This window comes from Saimiri boliviensis, chromosome 1 (genome assembly GCF_048565385.1).
Source record: "Saimiri boliviensis isolate mSaiBol1 chromosome 1, mSaiBol1.pri, whole genome shotgun sequence".
Classification (NCBI taxonomy): domain Eukaryota; kingdom Metazoa; phylum Chordata; class Mammalia; order Primates; family Cebidae; genus Saimiri; species Saimiri boliviensis.
The window spans coordinates 169,949,689-169,973,085 of record NC_133449.1 but is presented as its reverse complement, the minus strand read 5'-3'; the positions used below and the strand labels follow the sequence as shown (position 1 = coordinate 169,973,085).

The 23,397-nt window shown below is 40.7% G+C and overlaps 1 protein-coding gene and 1 pseudogene across 1 annotated transcript in view; one reads left to right on the top strand and one right to left on the bottom strand.

The window, feature by feature from the left end:
• DIAPH1 (diaphanous related formin 1) overlaps positions 1-23,397 on the top strand; it is a 101,066-nt gene that overhangs the window by 14,942 nt on the left and 62,727 nt on the right. Inside the window, exons 2-3 of the mRNA XM_074380862.1 lie at positions 18,764-18,790; positions 19,815-19,970. Coding sequence (XP_074236963.1) covers positions 18,764-18,790; positions 19,815-19,970 — 183 coding nt within the window. The remainder of the gene's footprint in view (positions 1-18,763; positions 18,791-19,814; positions 19,971-23,397) is intronic.
• Positions 6,971-11,070, bottom strand: LOC141581780 (small ribosomal subunit protein eS10-like; annotated as a pseudogene).

Sequence of the window (23,397 nt, the reverse complement as noted above, 5' to 3'; positions counted from 1 at the left end):
TTCTTAGTTTTTGTGAAAGTTGTATGTCAGGCTTAGAGGTCTCTAGTGATTTCTTTCTTGATTCTTGTATTTTTAAAAGATGGGAGTTGGTCTTAGTTGGCAGCTCTTTGCATCCGCCAGGGCTGTTCGTTACTTACTTCTAGGTCTGTGGGTGACGTCTGTTTCCTGTGATTGAAACCGCAAGAAGAAGTGGTGAGAAGCCACTATAGGATATGTATTATCAGGCAAGCAGCAGGCATTGGGCTGCCCTCAAAAAGAGCAGTAGTACTTAAGTACAGTCTTTAAGGAGTTGGAAGAGACCCTAGAAGTGATCTGACCCAGCCTCTTAAAATGAGGAGGATGCTGAGGTCTAGCAGTATTAGGTTGCTCAAAGTTATGTAATTAGGTGACCTAGGTTTTAGACTCCATTAATATTCTTTTCAGTATTCTTTCTCACATTGCATTGTCATACCTAAACTTCGTAACTGCCTTGTTTCCTTAAGCAAAATACCACTGGAGAAGAGTGAATACTGATAGGCATTTTGCGTATGAGTATTGGATGATGTTTTGCTTTTAGATGATATGCTAATGATTTTGTGTGTATGTGTGTGTTTTTGAAAACATATATATATATATTTGAAACAATATGTAAGAACCCCAAATTTTCATTTTTCATTTTTGTTTTACATAGTGTTTGTATATTTTAGTCATTAGCTATGCGCAAATATTTTTACAACATTGCCTTTATAGTTTACAGATGTTTTTTGCTTTTAAAATAGTGTCATAAAAATTTTCCAGCTTTCTAATCTTTGAAAATTGCTAGCTTAATTTGAAATGGAAATGTATATTTATCATAAAAGTAATTTTTTTCTAAGAAAATACAAATGTATATAAAAGGAGTAAAATAGTCCCCTACTTTTTCAGAAATTAACTTTTTTAAATGGTTAGAACCAAAGAAAACAATACATGATACATGGAAGTTTCTTTGGATCCTAAGTACTTTGGCGTGAAATTCTGTGTGTGTTTGTGTTAGAACATAGTTTAACACAAGTACAATTGCTGAAGTATTGGAACCTTGTTTTAACACTTGCGTATATTTCTGGTGATAAAGAACTAAGATTTCATCTTCATGCTCTTCTCCCCTCCTCCCTAAGATTTTTTAAAAAATCTTTTTCTGGATGTGTACCAGTCCAGAAAATATTTACTATGGTTTCATGTGATCAAGTCTGGCCTTTTGAATAGTAGTATAATTTTTGGATTAATTAAGTGGTTGTCAGTAGGACTAGGATTATTTTTGGGTATTCAGGAGTGGTGTGAGGAGAGAAAAAAGAGATTATTTAGAAATGAAAGGACTTAGGGAATGATATTTAAAACAGGGTATCCTCATACTTTGTGCCTCTATGTAGAAGTGGTAGCAGTTGCAGAAACTTCCTGCTGTCTGCTAGGCCTTGGGTGTGTCACACACATGCCCACCGCGAGGAAGAGTAGATGTCCTGCTACTCACATCATAACATGGGAGGAGAAGACAGTTGCTACGGCGATTGGGAAACAGCATTCCTGAGTCACTGACTATTTCTAAATGAATGGACAACACCCCCACTTTTTTTTTTTTTTTTAAGGAGCGATTGCAATCTTCTCTTAAGCTCAGGCAGCAAAAGGAGAGGCCTAGTAAGAAAGGAAGAGCAAATACCAGTATTTGGAGCTTGAGAAATACGTTGAAATTTTGGAAAAATAGCTTAACAAATTGTTTTGTTTCCTATATATGTATTCAAAAGTTTTATCAGAACCTTAGAATGTTTGAAAGGAAGGAAGATTTGCTGATTGTTCTCTCACCAAATGACAGAATACTCATGTTGGCTTTCACCTTCTGGACAGCAAAGGATACAGGTGTGCCTGTTACACCTTGTGATACTTGATAGGAAAGTAGGACTTCCAGACTCTGAGCACTTTCTCTGTTGGCAGCTTGTTTGCCCAAACCATGTGTGCTTTGTAGTGCAAGGGGCTGGCAATTTGTATGGATGGTCCTGGAGGAATGCAGCATCCTCAGCCTGGTTTCCATCCGCTCTGCTGTGCTGGAATAGTGAAACTGGGGTGGCCGTTCCCCCTTCCCTCTGTCAACGGTCTAGGATGCAGGCTACCAGTTGCAGGGCTTTAGGATGAGCTGAGCTGAGCTGTGGGCAAAAAGTTACTTTTCCCCTTTCCCCAAGATACTTGCCTTCTTGACCTATTAGAGAAGTGATACTTTGGACCTGTTGGAGGATCCACTTCTACTTTTCAGATAGTTTTCCCCTCATTATAATTATAATTGAGAAATAAGGTTTATTGGAAAGCAGACTCACCAACAGTTTTAGACAGTTGTGCGTCTAAAGCAACAGTTTTCAGTTAGTTGCTTTAAATTTATAAGTAAATTATTGAAATACAGAATGAACTATAGTTACTAAATTTTTTTTTTTTTTTTTTTTGAGATGGAGTCTCACTCTTGTTGCCCAGGCTAGAGTGCAGTGGCACGATCTCGGCCCACTGCAACTTCCACCTCCCAGGTTCAAGTGATTCTTCTGCCTCAGCCTCCCAAGCAGCTGGGACTACAGCCACGTGCCACCACGCCCAGCTAATTTTGGTATTTTTAATAGAGGCGGGTTTCACCATGTTGGTCAGGCTGTTCTTGAACTGCTGATCCCGTAATCTGCCCGCCTTGGCCTCCCAAAGTGCTGAGATTACAGGCGTGAGCCACTGTGCCTGGCCCAGTTACTAATGTTTTTTATGTGGCATTTCTGACTTGTACTTGACATGGGCCACTGCCTGGACTCTTTCTTTTTTTATTTTTATTTTTATTTTTTTTAAAGATAAGGTTTCACCATGTTGGTCAGGCTGGTCTTGAACTCCCAACCTCAGGTGATCCGCCCGCCTTGGCCTCCCAAGTGCTTGGATTGCAGGCATGAGCCACCACGCCCGGCCTGCCTGGACTCTTTCTTTGCTCCCAGGTAGAGTTAGGAAAAAGATGCTGATTTTGGAAGGCAGGGGTAGATTGATACTCTTTTAATTAGGAGTAAGAGATCTTGGACTGTCTTCTATGTTTCCTTTGTTGGCTGTTGTATGAATTCTGACAATTTTATTATTTATTTATTTAATGTTTTATCTGCTTTATTGAGGTATAATTAACATACATATTGTTTATATTTAAGGCATACAACATGATGTTTTGATATATGTATACATTGTGAAACTAAGGAGTTTAACTCTCCAATGCTTAGTTTAGCTGTGGGGCTGCTGAGGCAGTGTGAACCAAATTCTTCGGCACTTTTCCTCAGTGATCATGGAGAACATGAGCCTGTCATTTCCATTTCTGGGGACTGCTAGGTAGTCCTCAGCCTTCTTTCCCTTAAACACATTTAGCTTTTCTAGGTTTATAGTTCATATTTTAAAATTCCTGGTCATTTTGTGCCCTTCTTCTAGACTTCCTTTCCTCTCAGGTGCCCTTTTTCTTTCCTTGTTTTTTTTTTTTTTGTTGTTTTGAAGTGGGTACTCCAACTCCACGCAACTCCTATGTAGGCTGTGGGCACCAATATAGTAGTGATGTCAGAATCTAGTTTGTTTCTCTGTAAATGCTAGATGAAATATTGATTCAATTGCTGTTGTCTTTGGGCCAGTCCTAGAAAATGGAAGGGAAGTTCTTCTCTGCGTTTAAAGTTGTCCATTATTTCCTTTTCTCTATTTCTAATTGACTTCTCTGTAAGGAGTGGGAATCGAAGAAAGGAAGCTAGCCAGTTCCATTGGTTCCATCATATATTATTTAACTTTTACAAAGTATTTTGCAAAACAAAGAGCTTTATATTTATTTTATTATTTATTCTTTATGCTAGTCCTCTGAGACAATGCAGCCCTAGAGATTGGAAGACTGAAACTGGTAGATTTTTAAAAGCTCACCCTGACTTTACATTCCTTTAGTGGAAATGTGATAAATTTTGTGGCAAAGCTAGATAAGGACTCAGTGATAATTGAATTCAAGACCGTATTATGACCTTCTGTTGCCTCAGTACCCTATGGAACTATGTCAGTCCTCTGACAGAATAAAGAAATTAATCAGAGCTGGACCCTGATCTCTGCATAGTTCTAAGCGACATATACCTTACCTTAACTTACCTGTTCTTTCTGGGTAGGTAGATTAGGATATGAAAGGAAATTATTTTTGGCTGTAGTGATACTTATTTCCCATTTGACCCACAGGTAGACTTTGTCATGATTGAGGGTTTACTGTTTTTCAAAGGAGGTAGAAGACGCTTCTAGTTGACATGCTATCCCATAATTGAATATTTTTGCCGAAGACAACTCACAAATATGTCCTGTGGGCTCCAGTCAAGGTTCCCTGGTCTTATTCGTAGGGAAAGACATTACTCTTGAAGGTTTGATCTGATGGTCTACTGAGCTATCTGTAACAATCAGAGTGTACTGTCATAGACCTTGACTTGAAACTTTTTCTTACTTTTCTCAATTTGAATAAAGTAATGAAAGAATAAATATACTGTGTTTTGGATGATGCTTCCAAACCTAAAGTGATGCTAATTTTAAAGTGTATTTATTAAAATGTGGGGCACATCATTTGAATAAGATGATTTTGCCCTCATGCAATTTAGTCTGGTTCACAGAAACAGTTACAACAAATGTTTTGTTAAGAAGGTTCTAATATAGCTCAGGTGTGGTGGTTCATGCCTGTCATCCCAACACTCTGGGAGGCCAAGGTGGATGGATCGCTTGAGGTCAGGAATTCAAGATCAGCCTGACCAGCATGCCAAAACCTCATCTTTACTAAAAAATAATAGAAAAATTAGCCAGGTTTAGTGGTGTGGACCTGTAATCTCAGCTACTGGGGAGGCTGAGGCAGCAGATTGCTTAAACCCAGAAAAGGCGGAGGTTGCAGTGAGCTGAGATCACAGCGCTGCACTTTAGCCTGGGTGACAGAGTGATCCCTTGTCTCAAAAAAAAAAAAAAAAAAAAGAAAATAGGTTCTAATATAAAATATTTAGAACCTGACTAAAGTGAGTCCTTTAGTTATTTTTGTGTAATAATTGTGGCTAAGTATATAATTTATAGACAAGGAATAGATTTTTCCTTATGCCATACTGTTGGAGTAAAGCGTCAACTAGTCTATCTTCAGGTGTGTATTTTACAACAAGTCTTGTAGCACATTTGTCTTTACAGAATGATCTCTCACCACTCCCATTTTATTTATGACCTCAGTGGTCCTAAGGGGTATGTGTAGGGGTTTAATATATGAGGGAACTGAAGCATTAAGAATTAAACTGGTTTGCTCAAAATGATACTTGTAGTTTTCTAGGAAAACAGAAATAAAAATCAGGACTCATGAGCCAAGCGAAGTTCTAGATAAATTCCAGAGTTCAGCAATTTGCTTAATATATTAGTTTCCTATTGCTTGTAGCATCACCACAAACTTAACAGCTTAAAACAAAACACTGGCCGGGCACAGTGGCTCACATCTGTAATCTCAGCACTTTGGGAAGCTGAAGCCAGTGGATCACGAGGTCAGGAGTTCAAGACCAGCCTGGTCAAGATGGTGAAACCCCGTCTCTACTAAAAATACAAAAATTAGCCGGGCATGGTGGTGGGTGCCTGTAATCCCAGCTACTCAGAAGGTTGAGGCAGAGAATTGCTTGAACCCAGGAGGCGGAGGTTACAGTCAGCCAAGATTGTGCCACTGCATGCCAGCCTGGGCAACAGAGCGAGACTCCATCTCAAAAACAATAAAAAAATACAAAACACATTTATTAGCTCATAGTTCTGCTGGTCAGAAGTTTAGCATGTATAGTGTATCTGGGTTCTCAGAATATTACAAAGCTGAAATCAAAATGTCAGGCTGGGCTGAGTTCTCACCTGGAGGCTCTGGGGGGAATCTGCCTTCAAGGTTATTCAGATTGTTTGCCAAATTCAGTTCCTTGAAGTTGTAGGGCTGAGGTTCCTGTTTCTTTGCTGGCTGTCACTGGGGGGCTGTTCTCAGAACCCAGAGGCTGCCTACAATCCTTGCCTTTTGGCCCCCTCCACCTTCAAGCCAGAAGTGGTGTGCTGAATCCCTGTGTCTCTGACCTCTGGATTTAAAGGGTTCATGTGATTGGGTCAGACCCACTTAGATAATTTCCCTTTCTTAACAGTCAGTTGTGACTGAGCCAGGCATGGTGCTTTATGCCTGTAGTCCCCACTACTTGGGAGGCTGAGACAGGAAGATTGCTGGAGTTCAGGAGTTCAAGAACAACCTGGCAACATGGTGAGACCTCATCTCAAAAAAAAAAAAAAAAAAGTTAATTGTGCCTAAAATGTAACCTAATCACAGGAGTAATATCCTATCATATTCACCGTCTTGATGATTATACAGGGTATGTTCATCAGGCTAGCAATCTTGGGGGACATCTTAGACTTCCACCTGTCAACATTTAACATGTTCCTCACAATAAATTAGCCCAGTAGCAAGGGTAGATGTCAGAAAAGAGAGAAGTAGGAGTGGAGTGTATACTGAAGCGGTTAGTGAATTGTGTTGGGATTACACATATTATAAGAGAACCTACAGTTCCCAGGAATCCTGGGCCTCCCAGAATCATCAGAGTGTAGGGACCAGGTGGCATTCAGCTGTGCTGTTCTGGTGGTAGTCCATTTAGCCAAGAACTCAAATATAATTGTAGTTGTCTATTACAAGTTAGCCTTAACAAAATCTTTAGAAAGTAATGAGACATAGGCTTACAGTGTGGGTTTATATTTCCTGTGTGCTAGCCACATGGTTCTTACAATTACTGTCCATGATTAACTGTCCATATGAAGCACAGAGGTAGGAATTAGAAACACTTTTTGTTATGTAAAATGTACTCTGTGTTCAAAGTAATGTTTAGTCATATTCTCTTTTTAGATCCCTGCTAACCTCTCTGCTGCTAGGAACTACCGAAGTACCTTTTGCTTGGCTACATGAGCATCCTATGCCAAGAGACCATGCTTAGTTGTCTGAGTATTCTGGGCCCTTTTTCTGATTAAGTAAAGATTCAGAGAATCAAGTAGAAGTGAACCAGTCTCTTGGATGAGTTTTTTTGTGTCCTGAATTTACAGTAGGTTCAATTCTGTTACTAAGCAAACAGAGGGAGCCTGTGTGCAGAAGACTGCCATTGGCCTATTTTTAAAAAGCTGAAGTATTAATACACACAGCTACCACCACCTCAAAAACAAATCCAGATATGCAAAACAAGTTTTAAATTTCCTTTATGTTTGTTGATAATAATTAATCAGAGTGTTTCAAACTTGTTAAGTCATTAATTAGCTAGGAATAAATACCTCAGGGTCTTTTGATTTTTAAAAAATTTATTACAAACTATAAAGTAGCTAGGAAGTTTCTTATTTCCTGTAGATGGTAACCAAAAGATTTATCTTACCACATATTACATTAGGATGTGGTAACTGAATCAGAACTTGAATTACTCTCTGGAAGGGGAGTAAAGGGACAGCTTTTTATTTTTATGTTGATGGATAGTCTTAGTGCAGAGAAGTACCCAGCCAAATATGTTTATATTTGATGCTGTTACTTTTGATGTACTGCACCTTTGAGCAATTTGCATTGATTTAAGTAAGATTTGACAGCATTGAGTATCTTTTGGAGAAGAGAAGCTCATTTTAATAAACGTAATTCTATGAAATTATTTTCCTTTACCAGCTAATGACCTTTAGACATTTATCTACTCATCTAATTCTATTGCATAAAAATTCCTATAGAATAAATGTTTTCCTACCCCTTTAAAAATATTTTATGTTTTCATTAATAATTACTTGCATATAAGTGAAAGATATAAAGCTTAAGTAACAAAAATCTAACGTGTGTATAAAAGGTAGCATTGCCACTATTAGATGGAGTCTTCTAGGCAGAGAAAAACTGAATACCATCTCAGAGTCATAGCCCGTCTTCAGATTCTCTGAGGGTTTACAAGTGTGCGTAGGTTCTAAGGCCATTACTTGGCCAGGACGTGAGTAAGGCCTGGGAAACGGGGCTCGCCACAGTTGAGCATCTGGCAAGGCTGCAGTGAGGGCCAAGTACTAGACATCGAACAGGAATAAGGTTGAGGGAGTACACTGCTCTGTATTTTCTGCTTCTGAGCTTACCATATGCAACGTCCAGGTCTCCTGAATAAGTCAAAGCAGGAAAATTCTGTGGGGTGGAATGAGTATCCTTGACAGTCCAAGTAGTAGAGTAGAAAAGGAAAGAAAGTGTTAACATATGGTCCAGGCAGGCCAACCATCTGGGTCAGGTTCACCCAGGTATTGTCAGTTTTAAAAGCCAGAACAAAAGCAGATGATGGTGATGACAGGCTTCAAGGGTCTGGCTCAAGTCTCATTGCTTTAACTGGTGGTTCTCTGTAGCTGGCACATACAGTCACCCTGGGAATCTTTATCCTGGGGATTACCTTCAATTTCCTCATGTGTCAGGTTTCATTTCCTGTATTTCAAGTCTTGCACTTTCTTGGTTTGTGTTCTCATTTTGGTGGAGCATATCCTACAGTAGCTTCCTGGGTTATATGGGAACAGATTTCTTTTAAAGCTTAAATGTCTGAAAATGAAAATTCTAAGCTGACATTTGATTGATAGCTTTTTGTTGGGTATAGATTTGTAGATTGGAAATTCTTTTTCTTCAGATTTTTGAAGGCCTTGTTCCATTGTCACCCAGCTATTGATATTATTGTTAAGAAATCCAGAACTGCTCTGAGTCCTTTGCATTTGACCTGTTTTCATCCTTTCTGTGGAATGTTGTAGGATTTTCTTTGATTTACAGTGTTTTGAAATTTCATCATGATATGCCTTTGAATAATCTATTTTTGTCCTTTGTGCTAGAGACTTACCTTCAATACTGGGAAATTTTCTTTATTTCCTTGATAACTTGCTCTCTATTTTATGTTTTCTCCTATTATTTGGATATTGGACCTCCCAAACTGGTCTTCTAATTTTCTTATTTTTTTTTTGTTGTACTTTTTGGGGAATTTCCATAATTCTTCCAGTCCTTTTATTGAGTTTTAATTTCTGTTCTTATATTTTTAACTTCTAATAGCTCTTTTTCCTCTGAATGTTTCTTGTGGATTTAATGACTTTTAAAACATCTTCTTGGCGGGGTGTGGTGGCTCACACCTGTAATCCAAGCACTTTGGAGGCCAAGGCAGGCAGATCACCTGAGATCAGGAGTTCAAGACCAGCCTGACCAACATGGTGAAACCCTGTCTTTAAAAAAAAAAAAAAGAAAGAAAAATAAATCTTGTTGCTTACTGTTTATATGGTAAGTTCTGTCCCCCACCCCCCTTTTTTCTCATGTTAGGAGCTTTCCTCAGTTGTCTGAGAATCCTGGATTGTCTACTTATGTTTAAGAATGAGGGATTACAAAGCAGATTGGAAACTTTAGATTCAGGGGTAGGATTTGAAAGCTGGGTGCTTTGCTGTAGGACTGCTCAATAGGAATCTAGTGTGAATCACATTGTAAGTTTAGATTTTCTAGTTTTAGAGACATGTGAAATTAAGTTTGATATAATTTAATCTATCTAAAATTACTTCAATATGAATGAAATATAAAAATTATTAATGAAATATTTTACTTTTTTATATTGTTATGAACTCCAGTGTTTATTTTACATTTACAGACATCTCAATTGAGATGCTAATTTTTTTTTTTTTTTTTTTTGGCTATAAGTTTATTCAATGCAAAATAATCCTCTCCAGTTTTACTGAGGTGACTGACATGTCCATGATCAAATCTGTCTCTAAACTGGAGTTGGGCTGCTGACCCAGCCCCAGCCTCAGCTTTCTTGTCGGCACCAGGGGCACAGCACTCCATTTGTAAGTGTCTCTGTTGGCTTCCCCTCTTGTGAGTCTTGTAGGTCACTCACCCTCCAGACCTTTAGGCCGAGGCCTGCCAGTCTCTGGATGGCTACGGTGTAGGATGGCAGGCACAATCTCCAGGGGCAAATGAAGATAATCACGGAGATACTGGATACCCTCATTGGTAAGGCACCAGTAGAAATGTCTCCAAGCAAACTGTTTCTTCACATAGCCTCGGAACTTGAGCGACTGCACGACCTTCATGACAGGAAGGTTGAGCACATTCTTGTCTGCCAGCTCCGGGTGCTTAGGCATGTGGGCATCCTTCTTGGCCACCATGACTTTCTCCTTAAAAAGGAGTTTATAAATGGCAATCCAGTTCTTCTTAGGCATCAATATCTCAGCGGCTGTAGGGTCTAGGACCAGGGCTGGAAAGCTGAGGCGCTAAATTTTTATTTATTTGTTTATTTTGATACAGTCTTGCTCTTTTGTTCAGGATAGAGTACAGCGATGCGATCTCAGCTCACTGTAACCTATGCCTCGGGGGGTCAGCTGATGCTCCCACCTCAGCCTCCTGAGTATGTAGGACTACAGGCAAGCGCCACCATCCCTGGCTAATTTTTAAATATTTTTGTAGCGGGGGTTGTCGTATTGCCCAGGCTGGTCTCTAACTCCTGGACCCAACCCTTTCACCCAGCTCTGCCTGCCAAAGTGCCGGGATTACAGATGTGAGCCACAGCACCTAGTCCCTAAAATTTTTTTTAAGCCTTTTTTTTTAGAGCAGTTTTAGGGTCACAGGATAATTGATATGAAGGTACAAAGATTTCCCATATCCCCCGCCCACACACATGCATGGTGTTACCAGTTCATTCTCACACTGCTATGAAGAAATACCTGAGATGGGTCATTTATAAAGGAAAGAGGTTTAATTGACTCACAGTTCTGCATTGCTAGGAAGGCCTCAGAATACTTACAATCATGGCAGAAGGCAAAGGAGAAGCAGGCACCTTCTCCTTTGCCTTCAAAGGGTGACAGGACAGAGTGAGTGCAAGCAGGGGAGATGCCCGATGCCTGCAAAACTGTCAGATCTCATGAGACTCGCTTGATATCACAAGAACAGTGTTAGGGAGACTCCCCCCATGATCCTATTTGCCTCTACCTCGTCCTGCCCTTGACATATGAGGATTACAATTCAAGGTGAGCTTTGGGTGGGGGACACAGAGCCAAACCGTATTGCATGGTCTCCCCCATTGTCAGCATCCCCCACTGGAGTAATAAATTTATTGCAATTGATGAGCCTGCATTAACACATCAGCATCACCCAAAATCCATAGTTTATATTAGGGTTCACTCTTAGTGTTGTACAATTCAAGAATGACATGTATCCATCACAATAGTATTATACAGAGTATTTTTCACTGCTCTGAAACCCCTCTGTGCTCTATTTATTCATACCCTGCCCACCCTACCTGCCTCCCCCAACCCTTGGCAACCACTGTTCTCTTTACTTTTTCCACGGTTTTGCCTTTTCTAGAATGTCGTATAGTTGGAAACATAAAATATGTAGCCTTTTTATTTATTTATTTATTTATTTTTGAGGCGGAGTTTAACTCTTGTTGCCCAGGCTGGAGTGTGATGGCGCAATGTTGGCTCACTGAAACCACCTCCTGGGTTCAAGTGATTCTCCTGCCTCAGCCTTCCGAGTAGCTGGGATTACGGGTACCCGCAAACATGCCCAGCTAATTTTTTGTATTTTTAGTAGAGACAGGTTTCACCATGTTGATCAGACTAGTCTTGAGCTCCTGACCTCAGGCAGTCCACCCACCTTGATGCCCCAAAGTGCTGGGATTACAGGTGTGACCTACTGCACCCAGCCTCCTTTTTCTTTTTTTGAGACAGGGTCTTGCTCTGTTGCCCAGACTGGAGTGCGGTGGCAAGATCTTGGCTCACTGCAACCTCTGCCTCCCAGGTTCAAGCAATTCTCCTACCTCAGCCTCCCAAGGAGCTGGGATTACAGGCACCCCCCACCCCCCACCACGCCCAGCTAATTCTTGTATTTTTAGTAGAGACAAGGTTTCGACATGTTGGCCAGTCTGGCTTCAACCTCCTGGTCTCAAGTGATCCACCCACCTCAGCCTTTCAGAGTGCTGTGATTACAGGTGTGAGCCACTATGCCCGGCCATATGTAGCCTTTTCAGGTCAGCTTCTTTCATTTAGCAATATGCCCTTAAGTTCAGCACTAAGACAACAAATAACATTCTGTTGTCTAAATGTGCCACAGTTTAGTTATCTGTTCACCTACTAAAGGACATTTTTGCTGCTTTCAAGCTTTGGCAATTATGAATAAAGCTGCTGTAAACATTCCTCTGAAGGTTTTTTTGTGTGGACATACGATTTCACTTCCTTTGGAAAATAAATACCAAGGAATGTGATTGCTGGATCTTATATTAGAGTATGTCTAGTTTTTTAAATTTTTTTTATTTTTATTTTTTAGAGATGGGGTTTCACCATATTGGCCAGGATGGTCTTGATCTCTTGACCTCGTGATCCGCCCGCCTCGGCCTCTGAAAGTGCAGGGATTACAGGCGTGAGCCACTGTGCTCAGTCGAGTATGTTTAGTTTTATAAGAAACTGAAACTCTTCCAAAGTGGCTTTACTATTTTACATTCCTACCAGCTATGAATTGAAAATTCTTGCTCGGCTGGGCATGGTGCCTCACACCTGTAATCCCAGCACTTTGGGAGGCCGAGGTGGATGGATCACTTGAGGTCAGGAGTTTGAGACCACCCTGGCCAACATGGTGAAACCCTGTCTCTACTAAAAATACAAAAATCAGCCGGGCATGATGGCATGCACCTGTAATCCTGGCTACTTGAGAGGCTGAGGCAGGAGTATTGCTTGAATCTGGGAGGTGGAAGTTGCAGTGAGCCAAGATCGCATCACTGCACTCCAGCTGGATGACAGAGTGAGACTCCATCTCAAAAGAAAAAAAAAAAAAGTTCTTCCTCCACATCTTTGCAAGCATTTGGTGTCATCAGTGTTACAGATTTTGGTTATTCTAGTAAGTATGTAGTGATATGTTATTTTAATTTACACTACCCTGATGACATAATGACGTTGAGCTGCTTTCATAAGTTTATTTGCCATTTAAATTTTGTTAAAATTGAGTAAAATGTAATAAATTCCTTCTCACGTGCACTAGCTGCCTTAGTAGTCCTCTATAATTATATGTGCCTAGTGGTACATGTTGGACAGTGGAACTCTGGAGTGATCTACTTGGACTGTGTCAGAAGCTTTAAGTTGATTCCCCAGAGAAGACTCTTCTTCCAGCCTTCTGACTCAAAGGGAAAGGCCAGGCTGCTGGAGCTCTAAGAGACTATAGAGCAGGCGTCCCCAAACTGCGGCCCCCGAGGCCATTTATCCGGCCCCCCACCGCACTTCAGGAAGGGGCACCTCTTTCATTGGTGGTCAGTGAGAGGAGCACAGTATGTGGCGGCCCTCCAACGGTCTGAGGGACAGTGAACTGGCCCCTTGTGTAAAAAGTTTGGGGATGCCTGCTATAGAGGGAAAACTGCTGGGTGTCTCGGTATATACTATGCATAGGTTTACTTTTCTTTTTAGTGTAGGGTCCCTGGCGTCCTCTAATCCAGAGACCCTTTGTTTTACCCTCTTCTGAGAACAAACTTCAGGCCTCTGCTGAAGGAAGGGAGGGTAGTCTCCTGGTGGCATGGTTGAGGGGTTGGGTAGGATCTAGGGATCTAACTGCTTCTTTAACAGCTTTCAACCAGTCTTCTTTTTAGCCTCCCCCTCCTTTAACTCCCGCTTCCATAGGTGTCTGATGCCAGTCATTTCCGAGCCTTTTGAGGATCCTCAAGTGTAATTTGGGCTGGTTTTTCCTTTTTCCAGTTTAGGACTCAGCTTTCTGAAATCTGTTGGATTTAATGCCTCTAGTTCTTCTAGTCCCAATCTTCAAAATTTGCAGTTGCTTTTTTGTTCTTGCCAACCTTGTAGGCTCTTTCCTTGCATCATTTCTTATTTTCTAAACCCCTTTTCTGTAGATTTAGTGAGGTTTCAAGGAGAGAAATTAGATGCTTTGGTTAGGTCTGACATCTTTTACCTGAAAGTTCCTGTTAATCTGGATTTATAAGCCAGATTTGGATATTTAAAAAAAAATTTATTCTGTATTTATGCCTCCTTCAGTATCTATATTTGTAGTTAAAGGTTTAAGTGCTAATGTTTAGTGGAGGACTCAATAGAAGGGCCAGGAAGTGAAATATTTACCACAGCCAGGCTAGGACAGTAAGAGTTTGGCTTGGGAGCAGAAGATAAGTGACAGCAAACAAGGAGATTGATAAAAGTGAGGTAGGTAGGATGATGAGAGACTTAATTTTAAAAAGCTTGGACATCTGAGACATATTGCATAAATAAAGCTCCAGTAGCATTTATCTTCTTGGACTCAACTATTTTTTAGATTTTTTTTTTTTTTTTTTTTACTTGTCATGATCTAGGAGTTTATTCTACATTTCAGAGAATGCACATAACTAATAATACAATTTAAAAATGACTACTGAACAAAACTGTTTGCCAACATAGTATACATAGAATCTGTAAAAAGAACACACATAGTATTAACTAACTAAGCAATGTACTCTTAATATACTGTAGCAGCATGTTTCTATTTTAATAATTGAGCTTGCTGTTTTAGTGTTCTATTGGATTCTAAGAGTTTTACCTGTACTGACTGTGATTCACTTTGTTGGTTGTTGCTGCCCTCTGATGGAGTAGCTGAGGAAATGCAGCTTTTTTCATTCATAGATTATGTGCTTCCCTAAATTGAACACTAAAACGTGGATAATTTTTTTTTTTTTTTTTTTTTTGGAGAAGGAGTCTTGTTCTTGTTACCCAGACACGATCTTGGCTCACTGCAACCTCCGCCTCCCGGGTTGAAGCGATTCTCCTGCCTCAGTGTCCTGAGAAGCTAGGATTACAGATGTGAGCCACCATGCCTGGCTAATTTTTGTATTTTTAGTAGAGACAGGATTTCACCATGTTGGTTAGGCTGGTCTTGAACTCCTGACCTCATGATATGCCCACCTCGGCCTCCCAAAGTACTGAGAGGCTTGACCCACTGTGTCTGGCGGATAATTTTTGTTTTAAAGGATAAAATCTGTTTCTGATGATCCTCCAGGAAAGCAAGGGAAACTGGCATCTTCCTTCTTATAAAGAAGAAAATCTCCCTTCCTTTCTTTTCTATCTAAAGGCAAGACTTAGTGGACATTGAATAGGAAAAAGGCAGAAGAATTTGGGGAATGCAAAGATTTGGTGGCTTTGGAGTCTGGATGCCTGAGTTTCATATCCATCTCAATCTCTTATGTGACCTCAGTGATTTACTTCACCTGGCTGGGCTTTAGTCTCTTCATTAATATAATGAAGAGGTAGAGTAGACTTGGAGGGTTTCTCCAGGGATTGACATTTTAGGATAGCAACCCTAAATTATATAGTATTTGTTCATAAGAGATATAATGTCTTAAGTTTCAGGCTCTGCCATCAAGTAACTTAGTCTGGAAAGGGGTAAGGAAACAGACATCAAAAGAGAATTGTAATCCATTTTTAGTGCTGTGAGGCAGGCAAGTACCTATTACTGTGGAAATACAAGGAAAGGTACATAACCATTTAGAAGAGGGATCATTCTATAGGGCCTGTTGGAGTTAGCCTTGAAAGCACAATCAAGGCTGAGGAGGCAGCAGCCAAGGGCAAGTTTAGAGTGTTGAGACGGTGTCATCTATTTGGAGATGAAGATGGAGTTTGAGGTGGAGGGTTTGCTGAGAGATGAGGCTGTGGGGAAAAGCTAGGAGAGTCATATGTCATGCACAAGAATTTGGATTTCAACATAGGGCAGTGGAGAGCTATTGAAGGCTTTTAAATGGGGAAATAACATGGACAGCTTGGCATTTCAGAAAGATTACTCTTGGATATAGTATGGAGAATGGATGCGGTATGGGGCAGATGGGACTGAAGGCAGGGAGATCAGTTAGTAGGCTGTTAGAATAAATCAAACAGGAGACAATACTGGTGTGAACTTAGTGCTAGAAGACATGGATGGAAGAGAGATGAATTGAGTCTGTAGGCAGAAAGAATAGGTTCCTGGTTCCCCACCCCACCACCACCATTTTTTTTTTTTTTTTTTAACTTCAGCTGCAGCTATGACCAGTTCGTCTGCCATTAATTCTTTAGACCCAGATTCTATTATCTACATTACATTCCTCCCAGAGTTGATTGCTTATTGCTTGGTTCGGAGGGAACTCATTGAGTTTGGGGGACAAAATTTTGAAAGCAATTGCTCTGAGAGAAAATAAGTTTAACCTGGGCTACAGTAAACCAAATTTGTATGCACTCATCCTTTTTGTGCTTGTTTCACCTTCTGTATGCCAAGGGACTTAGGGTAGTGACAAAAGGAACTGCGTTGTTGGTCATTTTGGGTGGTGCTTTCTGCCTTATCATCCTTCTGCTTTGCTTCTCATAATCAGAACACATGAAATAACTGTACATTCCGTGGACACTTTTTCATGGCAAGATTCTCATGGTTTGGGGTAAGTGATTATCCCTCAGCCAGTAGAAGCTGTTGTGGACCATGGACGTCAAAGTTTGTTTTATTTCAAAAGCACCAGGTTGGTGGAAAATGGACCAAGTATAGATTCACAGTTTACACTGGATTTAATGGAATTGTGTGCTATGGGGAACATGAACATAGTATTGTCAATTTTTCTTGTCCGTGGAAGAGGAAAAATAGCTTTGTGGCAGAAATGGAACTAGTTTTTCATTAGTTGGGGAGGGTTAGTCAAGAAGCATTTACCAAGTGGGTGTAGTGGTATGCACCTGAAATCCCAGCTACTCAGGAGGCTGAAGTGGGCAGATAACTTCAGCCCAGGGGTTTGAGACCAGCCTGGGCAACACAGGGAGACCCCACCTTTAAAAAAAAAAAGACAGAGAGAAAGAGATTTACTATACTCTTCTAAGGACATTAATGAAAAAGAAATATTGTTTAAAATTAGGCAGGATGAAGAAAAATTTCCACTTTCCCAGACTTGCTCATTTAGACTTTTTTTGGGGTGGTGGCGAACGGGGTAAAGTATAATATGTATACAGAAGAGAATGTAAAACATACAGAATAATTATAAACTGGACAGTTGTGTGATTCATGTCAAGAGACAGAATATTGTAAACGCCCCAAAAGCTGCTTTGTCCCCTTCCTCAGTCACAACCCCCCCATCCCAAGCAACCACTGTTTTGACATTTATGGTAATTATTCCATTTATGTAATAATTTTACATCCCAAGTAATATAGTGCTACATGTTTTTAAACTGAATATTAATAAAATAATTCAATATTATGTTTATCGATAGCTGTAAGTTCATTCACTTTCTCTGTGAAATTGCTTTCCTTGTACTAATGTACCAATTTGTCCACTCTGCTCTTTTAGTTCACATCACTCATTAACTCATACACAATTATTTGTCTTCTGGTTTGTTGAAGCAATAAGCCAGACAACTTTTGTCACAGTAATATCTGTCAGAGTGGCCAGCCATAAACACTGTAGCACAACATCCATCTGAAGGACACTCCCAACGAAGGTGACTACTTTTGCCATTCTCATTGGCCTTAGGGTATTTCCAGACAGCCAGCTTCACCTTCTTTCTCTTGCTTTTTCTTCCTGGGAGTAGTGTAAAACTTTTTCGTAGTCCCACCACTAAGTCTCAACACAAGATGAAGAGCGGACTCCTTTTGAATGCTGTAGTCAGTCAAAACACATCCCCTTCTAATTGCTTGCCAGCAAAGATCAGTCTTTACGGGTCAAAAGGAATTCTTCCTTATCTTGGATCTTGGCTTTTACACGTACTGCTGTATCCAAAGGTTCAACCTCAAGAGTGATGGCCTTCCCCATAAGGATTTTTTTTTTTGAAATGGAGTCTCACTCTTGTTACCCAGACTGGAGTGAGTAGTGCAATCTCAGCTCACTGCAACCTCCACCTCCCAGGTTCAAGCTATTCTCCTGCCTCAGCCTGAGTAGCTGGGATTACAGGCACCTGCCACCACACCTGGCTAATTTTTGTACTTTTAGGAGAGACGGGGGTTTTGCCATGTTGGCCAGGCTGGTCTTGAACTCCTGACCTTAGGCGATTGCCCACCTTGCCCTCCCAAAGTGCTGGGATTATAGGTGTACACCACTGTGCCTGGTCCCCCGTAAGGATTTTTGTGAAAATCTGTGTTTTGGTGGTGGTTCCAATACATCCAGTGGCAGATCAGAAAGCCCATTCTACTCTTGATGGCCATTTGCATTGTTCTCTGTTTTACAAATGTTATTGTGTTATTATGAACATTCTTGGTATACACATTCCACTACATATGTGCACAATTCAGCAGGGTAGATACATAGACATTTTTTGCTTGTATTGTACTACGTGTGCATATTTAACTTTACTGAATAATGCCTTACTGTTTTCCAAAGTGGCCATAGCATTTTACAGTACCACCAGGAGTTCCTGTTGGTGTGTGATTAAATGAACATGAAAACTTTTTCTAGTCTTGGGAGTGTGAATTAATATCTTGCTGTGTTTTTAATTCGCATTGCCTTGTTTACTATGAAGTGGAGCATTTCTTATACATGTGTCGATCATCAACTTTAGATTCTGTTTAGTTCTGCATCTTCTTTTTTTTTTTTTTCCTTCTTAAGAGTCATATGTTAGTGACCTTAAAAGTCTTCCTGCTCCTTACTTGAGGGAATGTGCTAAGGACTCCTTCCACAGAAATCATTAGCTTGTGGAAAGTAGCCTAGAGCCTTTCAACTTATCTCCCTTTTTTCCCCAACCCGTGTGGTGTTTCAGAGGTTTCCTGGTACTTCACTGATTTCTCTTCTTTCTTCTCCTTCCTTTTTCCTGTTCCTAGACTCTGAAGCGGCTCATGGCGGATGAGGTAAGGACGTTTTGTTTGGCATGTGCATGTTCTAGCTCATTGCCTACACTGTGATATTTACCAGTTTCTATAACTTTGACTTTCTGTAACTTGTAATGGTGATATGGCTTCTACTCAGAGTATCTCAAGGCTTTTTTCCTAACTCTTTACTCTGTGTTTGGCCCATTGCATGCATTTTCCTGGACGTTCATTGTCTTCTTAAGTTAGGCATGCTCTTTAAACTCCAAGCTGACTTGCAGTCTGAATGCCACTCATATCACTTGAAGCCCTATAATACTTACAGATAATTAACAATTATTTTCAAACAGGGAGAGCTGATAGGCTGTAGCTTATTGGTGACTCTTTGATTTGAGCATCAGTATTTGAGATTTGAGGAATGGTTTGTTAGCATTTGTTTGGCAGAGAGATGGCATATATACCCCTGAAGTACATTGTATTCTTTGCTGACTGGATGTCATGGAAAGGGGATTTTGAAGAATAGATATTGAACTTTTGCTGCCTACATCACACAAGTGCTGTGGAGTGTACAAATTAAAGAGAAAGGAATGGATCCTGATTTTAAGGATAAATTTATCCTATGTGGCTTGTATCTATTAAAATCTATGGTAATACTTCCTGAAGGGAGGCATCCTCTGGGGTCCTAGCCACATTTATTATTGGGTAGCTAGAAGAAAACAAAGAGCATTTTATTGATAAAACTCTGTCATGAGAGGCTTTCAGTTCTGTACTGCTACAAGGCTTAGAAATGGCAGGGGAGATCAAGAACAATGTTTCTTCTATTTTAAAGAGGTTTGAAATCTTAATGCTTTGGTCCTCTTTGAACATAGATGAGAGTACAGGGTCAGTATGCTAAGTTAGATAGGAGGAAGACTGATTTCTTCTTTTCATGTCAGAAGAGTCTTGAACTGCTCGTGAACCAGAGGAACCATGCATGTGTAAGAGGTTAAAGGGGTAAAGAATTTGCTGTGTGGTTTGTTTTGTAAGTCAAAATGGATCACTGCTAATGCTTTTTTCTCTTTCTCAGCTGGAGAGATTTACCAGCATGAGAATTAAGAAGGAGAAGGAAAAGCCCAATTCTGCTCATAGAAATTCTTCTGCATCATATGGGGATGATCCTACAGCACAGTCATTGCAAGATGTTTCAGATGAACAAGTTCTGGTTCTCTTTGAACAGATGCTGGTAAGTTTTCCATTCCCAAAATGTTGCTTCTTCCTGTGCATTTATGACCATGGTTGGCTCTTTTTTGTGCATAGTCCCCTAGCTAGCCCTTTATTACAAAGAATTCCAGGCTTAACATGGAACTTTTAAAATGTTAACCCTATCATACCATAATTAGGGACTAAATATACAAATACCAGTTCATAAGATTGGAATCTGTGCTTGGAAACATCCAGTCACCATCTTGTTTTTTTTGTTGTTGTTGTTTTTGTTTTTTGTTTTTTTTTTTTGAGACGGAGTTTCACTCTTGTTACCCAGGCTGGAGTGCAATGGTGCGATCTCGGCTCACCGCAACCTCCGCCTCCTGGGTTCAGGCAATTCTCCTGCCTCAGCCTCCTGAGTAGCTGGGATTACAGGCACGTGCCACCATGCCCAGCTAATTTTTTGTATTTTTAGTAGAGACGGGGTTTCACCATGTTGACCAGGATGGTCTCGATCTCTCGACCTCGTGATCCACCCGCCTCAGCCTCCCAAAGTGCTGGGATTACAGGCTTGAGCCACCGTGCCCGGCTTAGTCACCATCTTGTTAATGTCCTTCTGCCCAGCAACACTTTAGCCACAAAGACATAGTGGGCCATCTCACCCTGTGTACCAAAGATGGTAATATGGAAACCACCTTTGGGTTAAGCCAGAGCAGATAGAGTGTCGAAGTATTCAAAACAAACTCTGTATAAAGGAGAAACTGAGGATGGAATATTATTTGCTGATTTAGTGGTGAAACTGGAAAGAAAATACTTAGAATTGCTAGAAGACCTTTAAAGATTGTGTCTGAAGTGAGCTAAGTAATGAAGTATATGTGCATGTAACTTACTTCGCTGTCCTCAGTGAGGAATACCGAATAAGGAGGACATTCAGTGAGTGTCCATTAGTGGTAAGTCTTGGAAAGTTTTGATGAATACAGGATTTCATAAGACCTGTATTTTGCATGGATATGTGATCTCAGATTCAAATAGAGACTAGTTGCAGGTGTACCTTACTTAAAAGCATAGGTTTAAAATCCTTAGCACAGGGCCTGGTACATAGTAAACACTCAACTGGTACTAGTGTTATTTTTTTTTAATGAGTCTTTTAGTTTGTCTCTTAATATTCCAAGTGATTAAGAGTCTTAAGAGTATGGCCGGGCGCAGTGGCTCACACCTGTAATCCCAGCACTTTGGGAGGCCGAGGCGGGTGGATCACAAGGTCAAGAGATCGAGACCATCCTGGTCAACATGGTGAAACCCCGTCTCTACTAAAAATACAAAAAATTAGCTGGGCATGGTGGTGCGTGCCTGTAATCCCAGCTACTCAGGAGGCTGAGGCAGGAGAATTGCCTGAACCCAGGAGGCAGAGGTTGCGGTGAGCCGAGATCGCGCCATTGCACTCCAGCCTAGGTAACAAGAGAGAAACTCCATCTCAAAAAAAAAAAAAAAAGTCTTAAGAGTATGATATGTCAAGATAATCTCTTGGCCTTGAATTGCAAGTTTAGATGCCTCTTGGGCCAGGCAGGTAGTATAAATAAGGGGTAAGCAAGCTAGATAGAAGATGGCCAAATAAGTAGGGAATGTGGCAAATTGAAGAGAGGCTTTGGTATTTTTGTTAGAAAAGCCAGCCACACTCCGGTCTAGTAGGTGGTGGCATTCCAGTTGGAAATGCTTGCCTAGTAGTGCCAGATATTTCTATTTTTCAAAAGAAGTTAAAAATCTGTAATTTAGGAAAAAAACAATAAATCTTGAATAACATCAAATATCCTAGCTATTTGAATTTCCTCAGTTAGTTCTTTTCTTTTTTTTTTTTTTTGAGTCAGAGTCTTGCTGTGTCGCCCAAGCTGGAGTGCAGTGGTGCAGTCTTGGCTTACTGCAGCCTCTGCCTTCTGGGTTCAAGCGATTCTCCTGCCTCAGCCTCCTGAGTAGCTGGGATTACAGGTGCCCACCACCATGCCCAGCTAATATTTGTATCTTTAGTAGAGATAGGGTTTCACCATATTGGTCAGGCTGTTCTCTTGGCCAGGCTGAGCTCAAACTCCTGACCTTGTGATCCGCCCTCCTTGATCTCCCAAAGTGCTGGGATTATAGGCATGAGCCACTGTGCTGGGCAGGTCATTTTTGAAAAACCGGTTTGTTCAAATCACAATTCCAAATATAGTCCACTGTACTGATACTCTCAATTTTCATTTAAACTATAGGTTTCCCTTCCTTTTTTTTTTTTTGAGATGGAGTCTTGCTCTGTCACCTAAAATGGAGTACAGTAGTGTGGTCTCAGTTCACAGCAACCTCTGCCTCCTGGGTTCAAGCAATTCTCCTGCCTCAGCCTCCTGAGTACCTGGGAGTACAGGTGCACAGCATCATGCCCTGCTAATTTTTGGGTTTTGAGTAGTGGTGGATTTCATCATGTTGGCCAGGCTGGTCTTGAACTCCTGACCTCATGATCCACCTGCCTCGGCCTCCCAAAGTGCTGGGATTACAGGCGTGAGTCACTGCACTCAGCCCACTTTTTCTTTTTATCCTTACTATTGGTACATATTTAAAAAAACTTGCCGAAGAAACCATTTGACCTGTAGAGTTTCCCACAACATGAAATTTGATGGTTGCATCCTCTGGTACTGTTTTACTAGAGATCTGTATTTTTATGTAAGGTCCCCCAAATTAAAAGTGTTGAGCTAGCCAAGTGAAACATTTTATCTTTGGGTTTGATTTAACTTGAGGGCCACCTTTTTGTAACTTCGATGTTCAGTTTATCTGCAAGAGGAAAAAAGCACCTGGCCGGGCATGGTGGCTCACACCTATAATCCCAGCACTTTGGGAGGCTGAGGTGGGCGGATCATGAGGTCAGGAGTTCAAGACCAGCCTGGCCAACATGGTAAAACCCTGTCTACTAAAAATACAAAAATTAGCTGGGCGTGGTGGCAGGCACCTGTAATCCCAGCTACTTGTGAGATTGAGGCAGGAGAATCACTTGAACCTGGGAGGTGGACGTTACAGTCAGCTGAGATTGCACCATTGGACTCCAGCCTGGGTAACAAAGCAAGACTTCAACTCAAAAGGAAAAAGCACCGGGAATTAAGTTCCAAAATCTTCAAATTAATTTTGCTACTTGCAGAAGAAACAGAACAGATCCCTCCACCCCATGTTTTCCTCAATTCAAATAACATTCTGGAATTATTAGGGCTAAATTTGTGCCCTCCAAGGTACTAGGTTTGGACACATGGTTGTTACGCATGTAGAAGTATCAAGCAGAACCTTTCCCCAAACATACATCAGATTATGTCTGTTAAGGGACCTCTGCTTTATCATAGAGTTTCCAGTTCTTTCTTCATGGGAAAGGAGTTTGTACAGGGACTGAATTAACCAGGGATAATGGGTTTATAGACCCTAGAGTTGGTGCAGTTGATTTTGCAGGTGTTTGGATT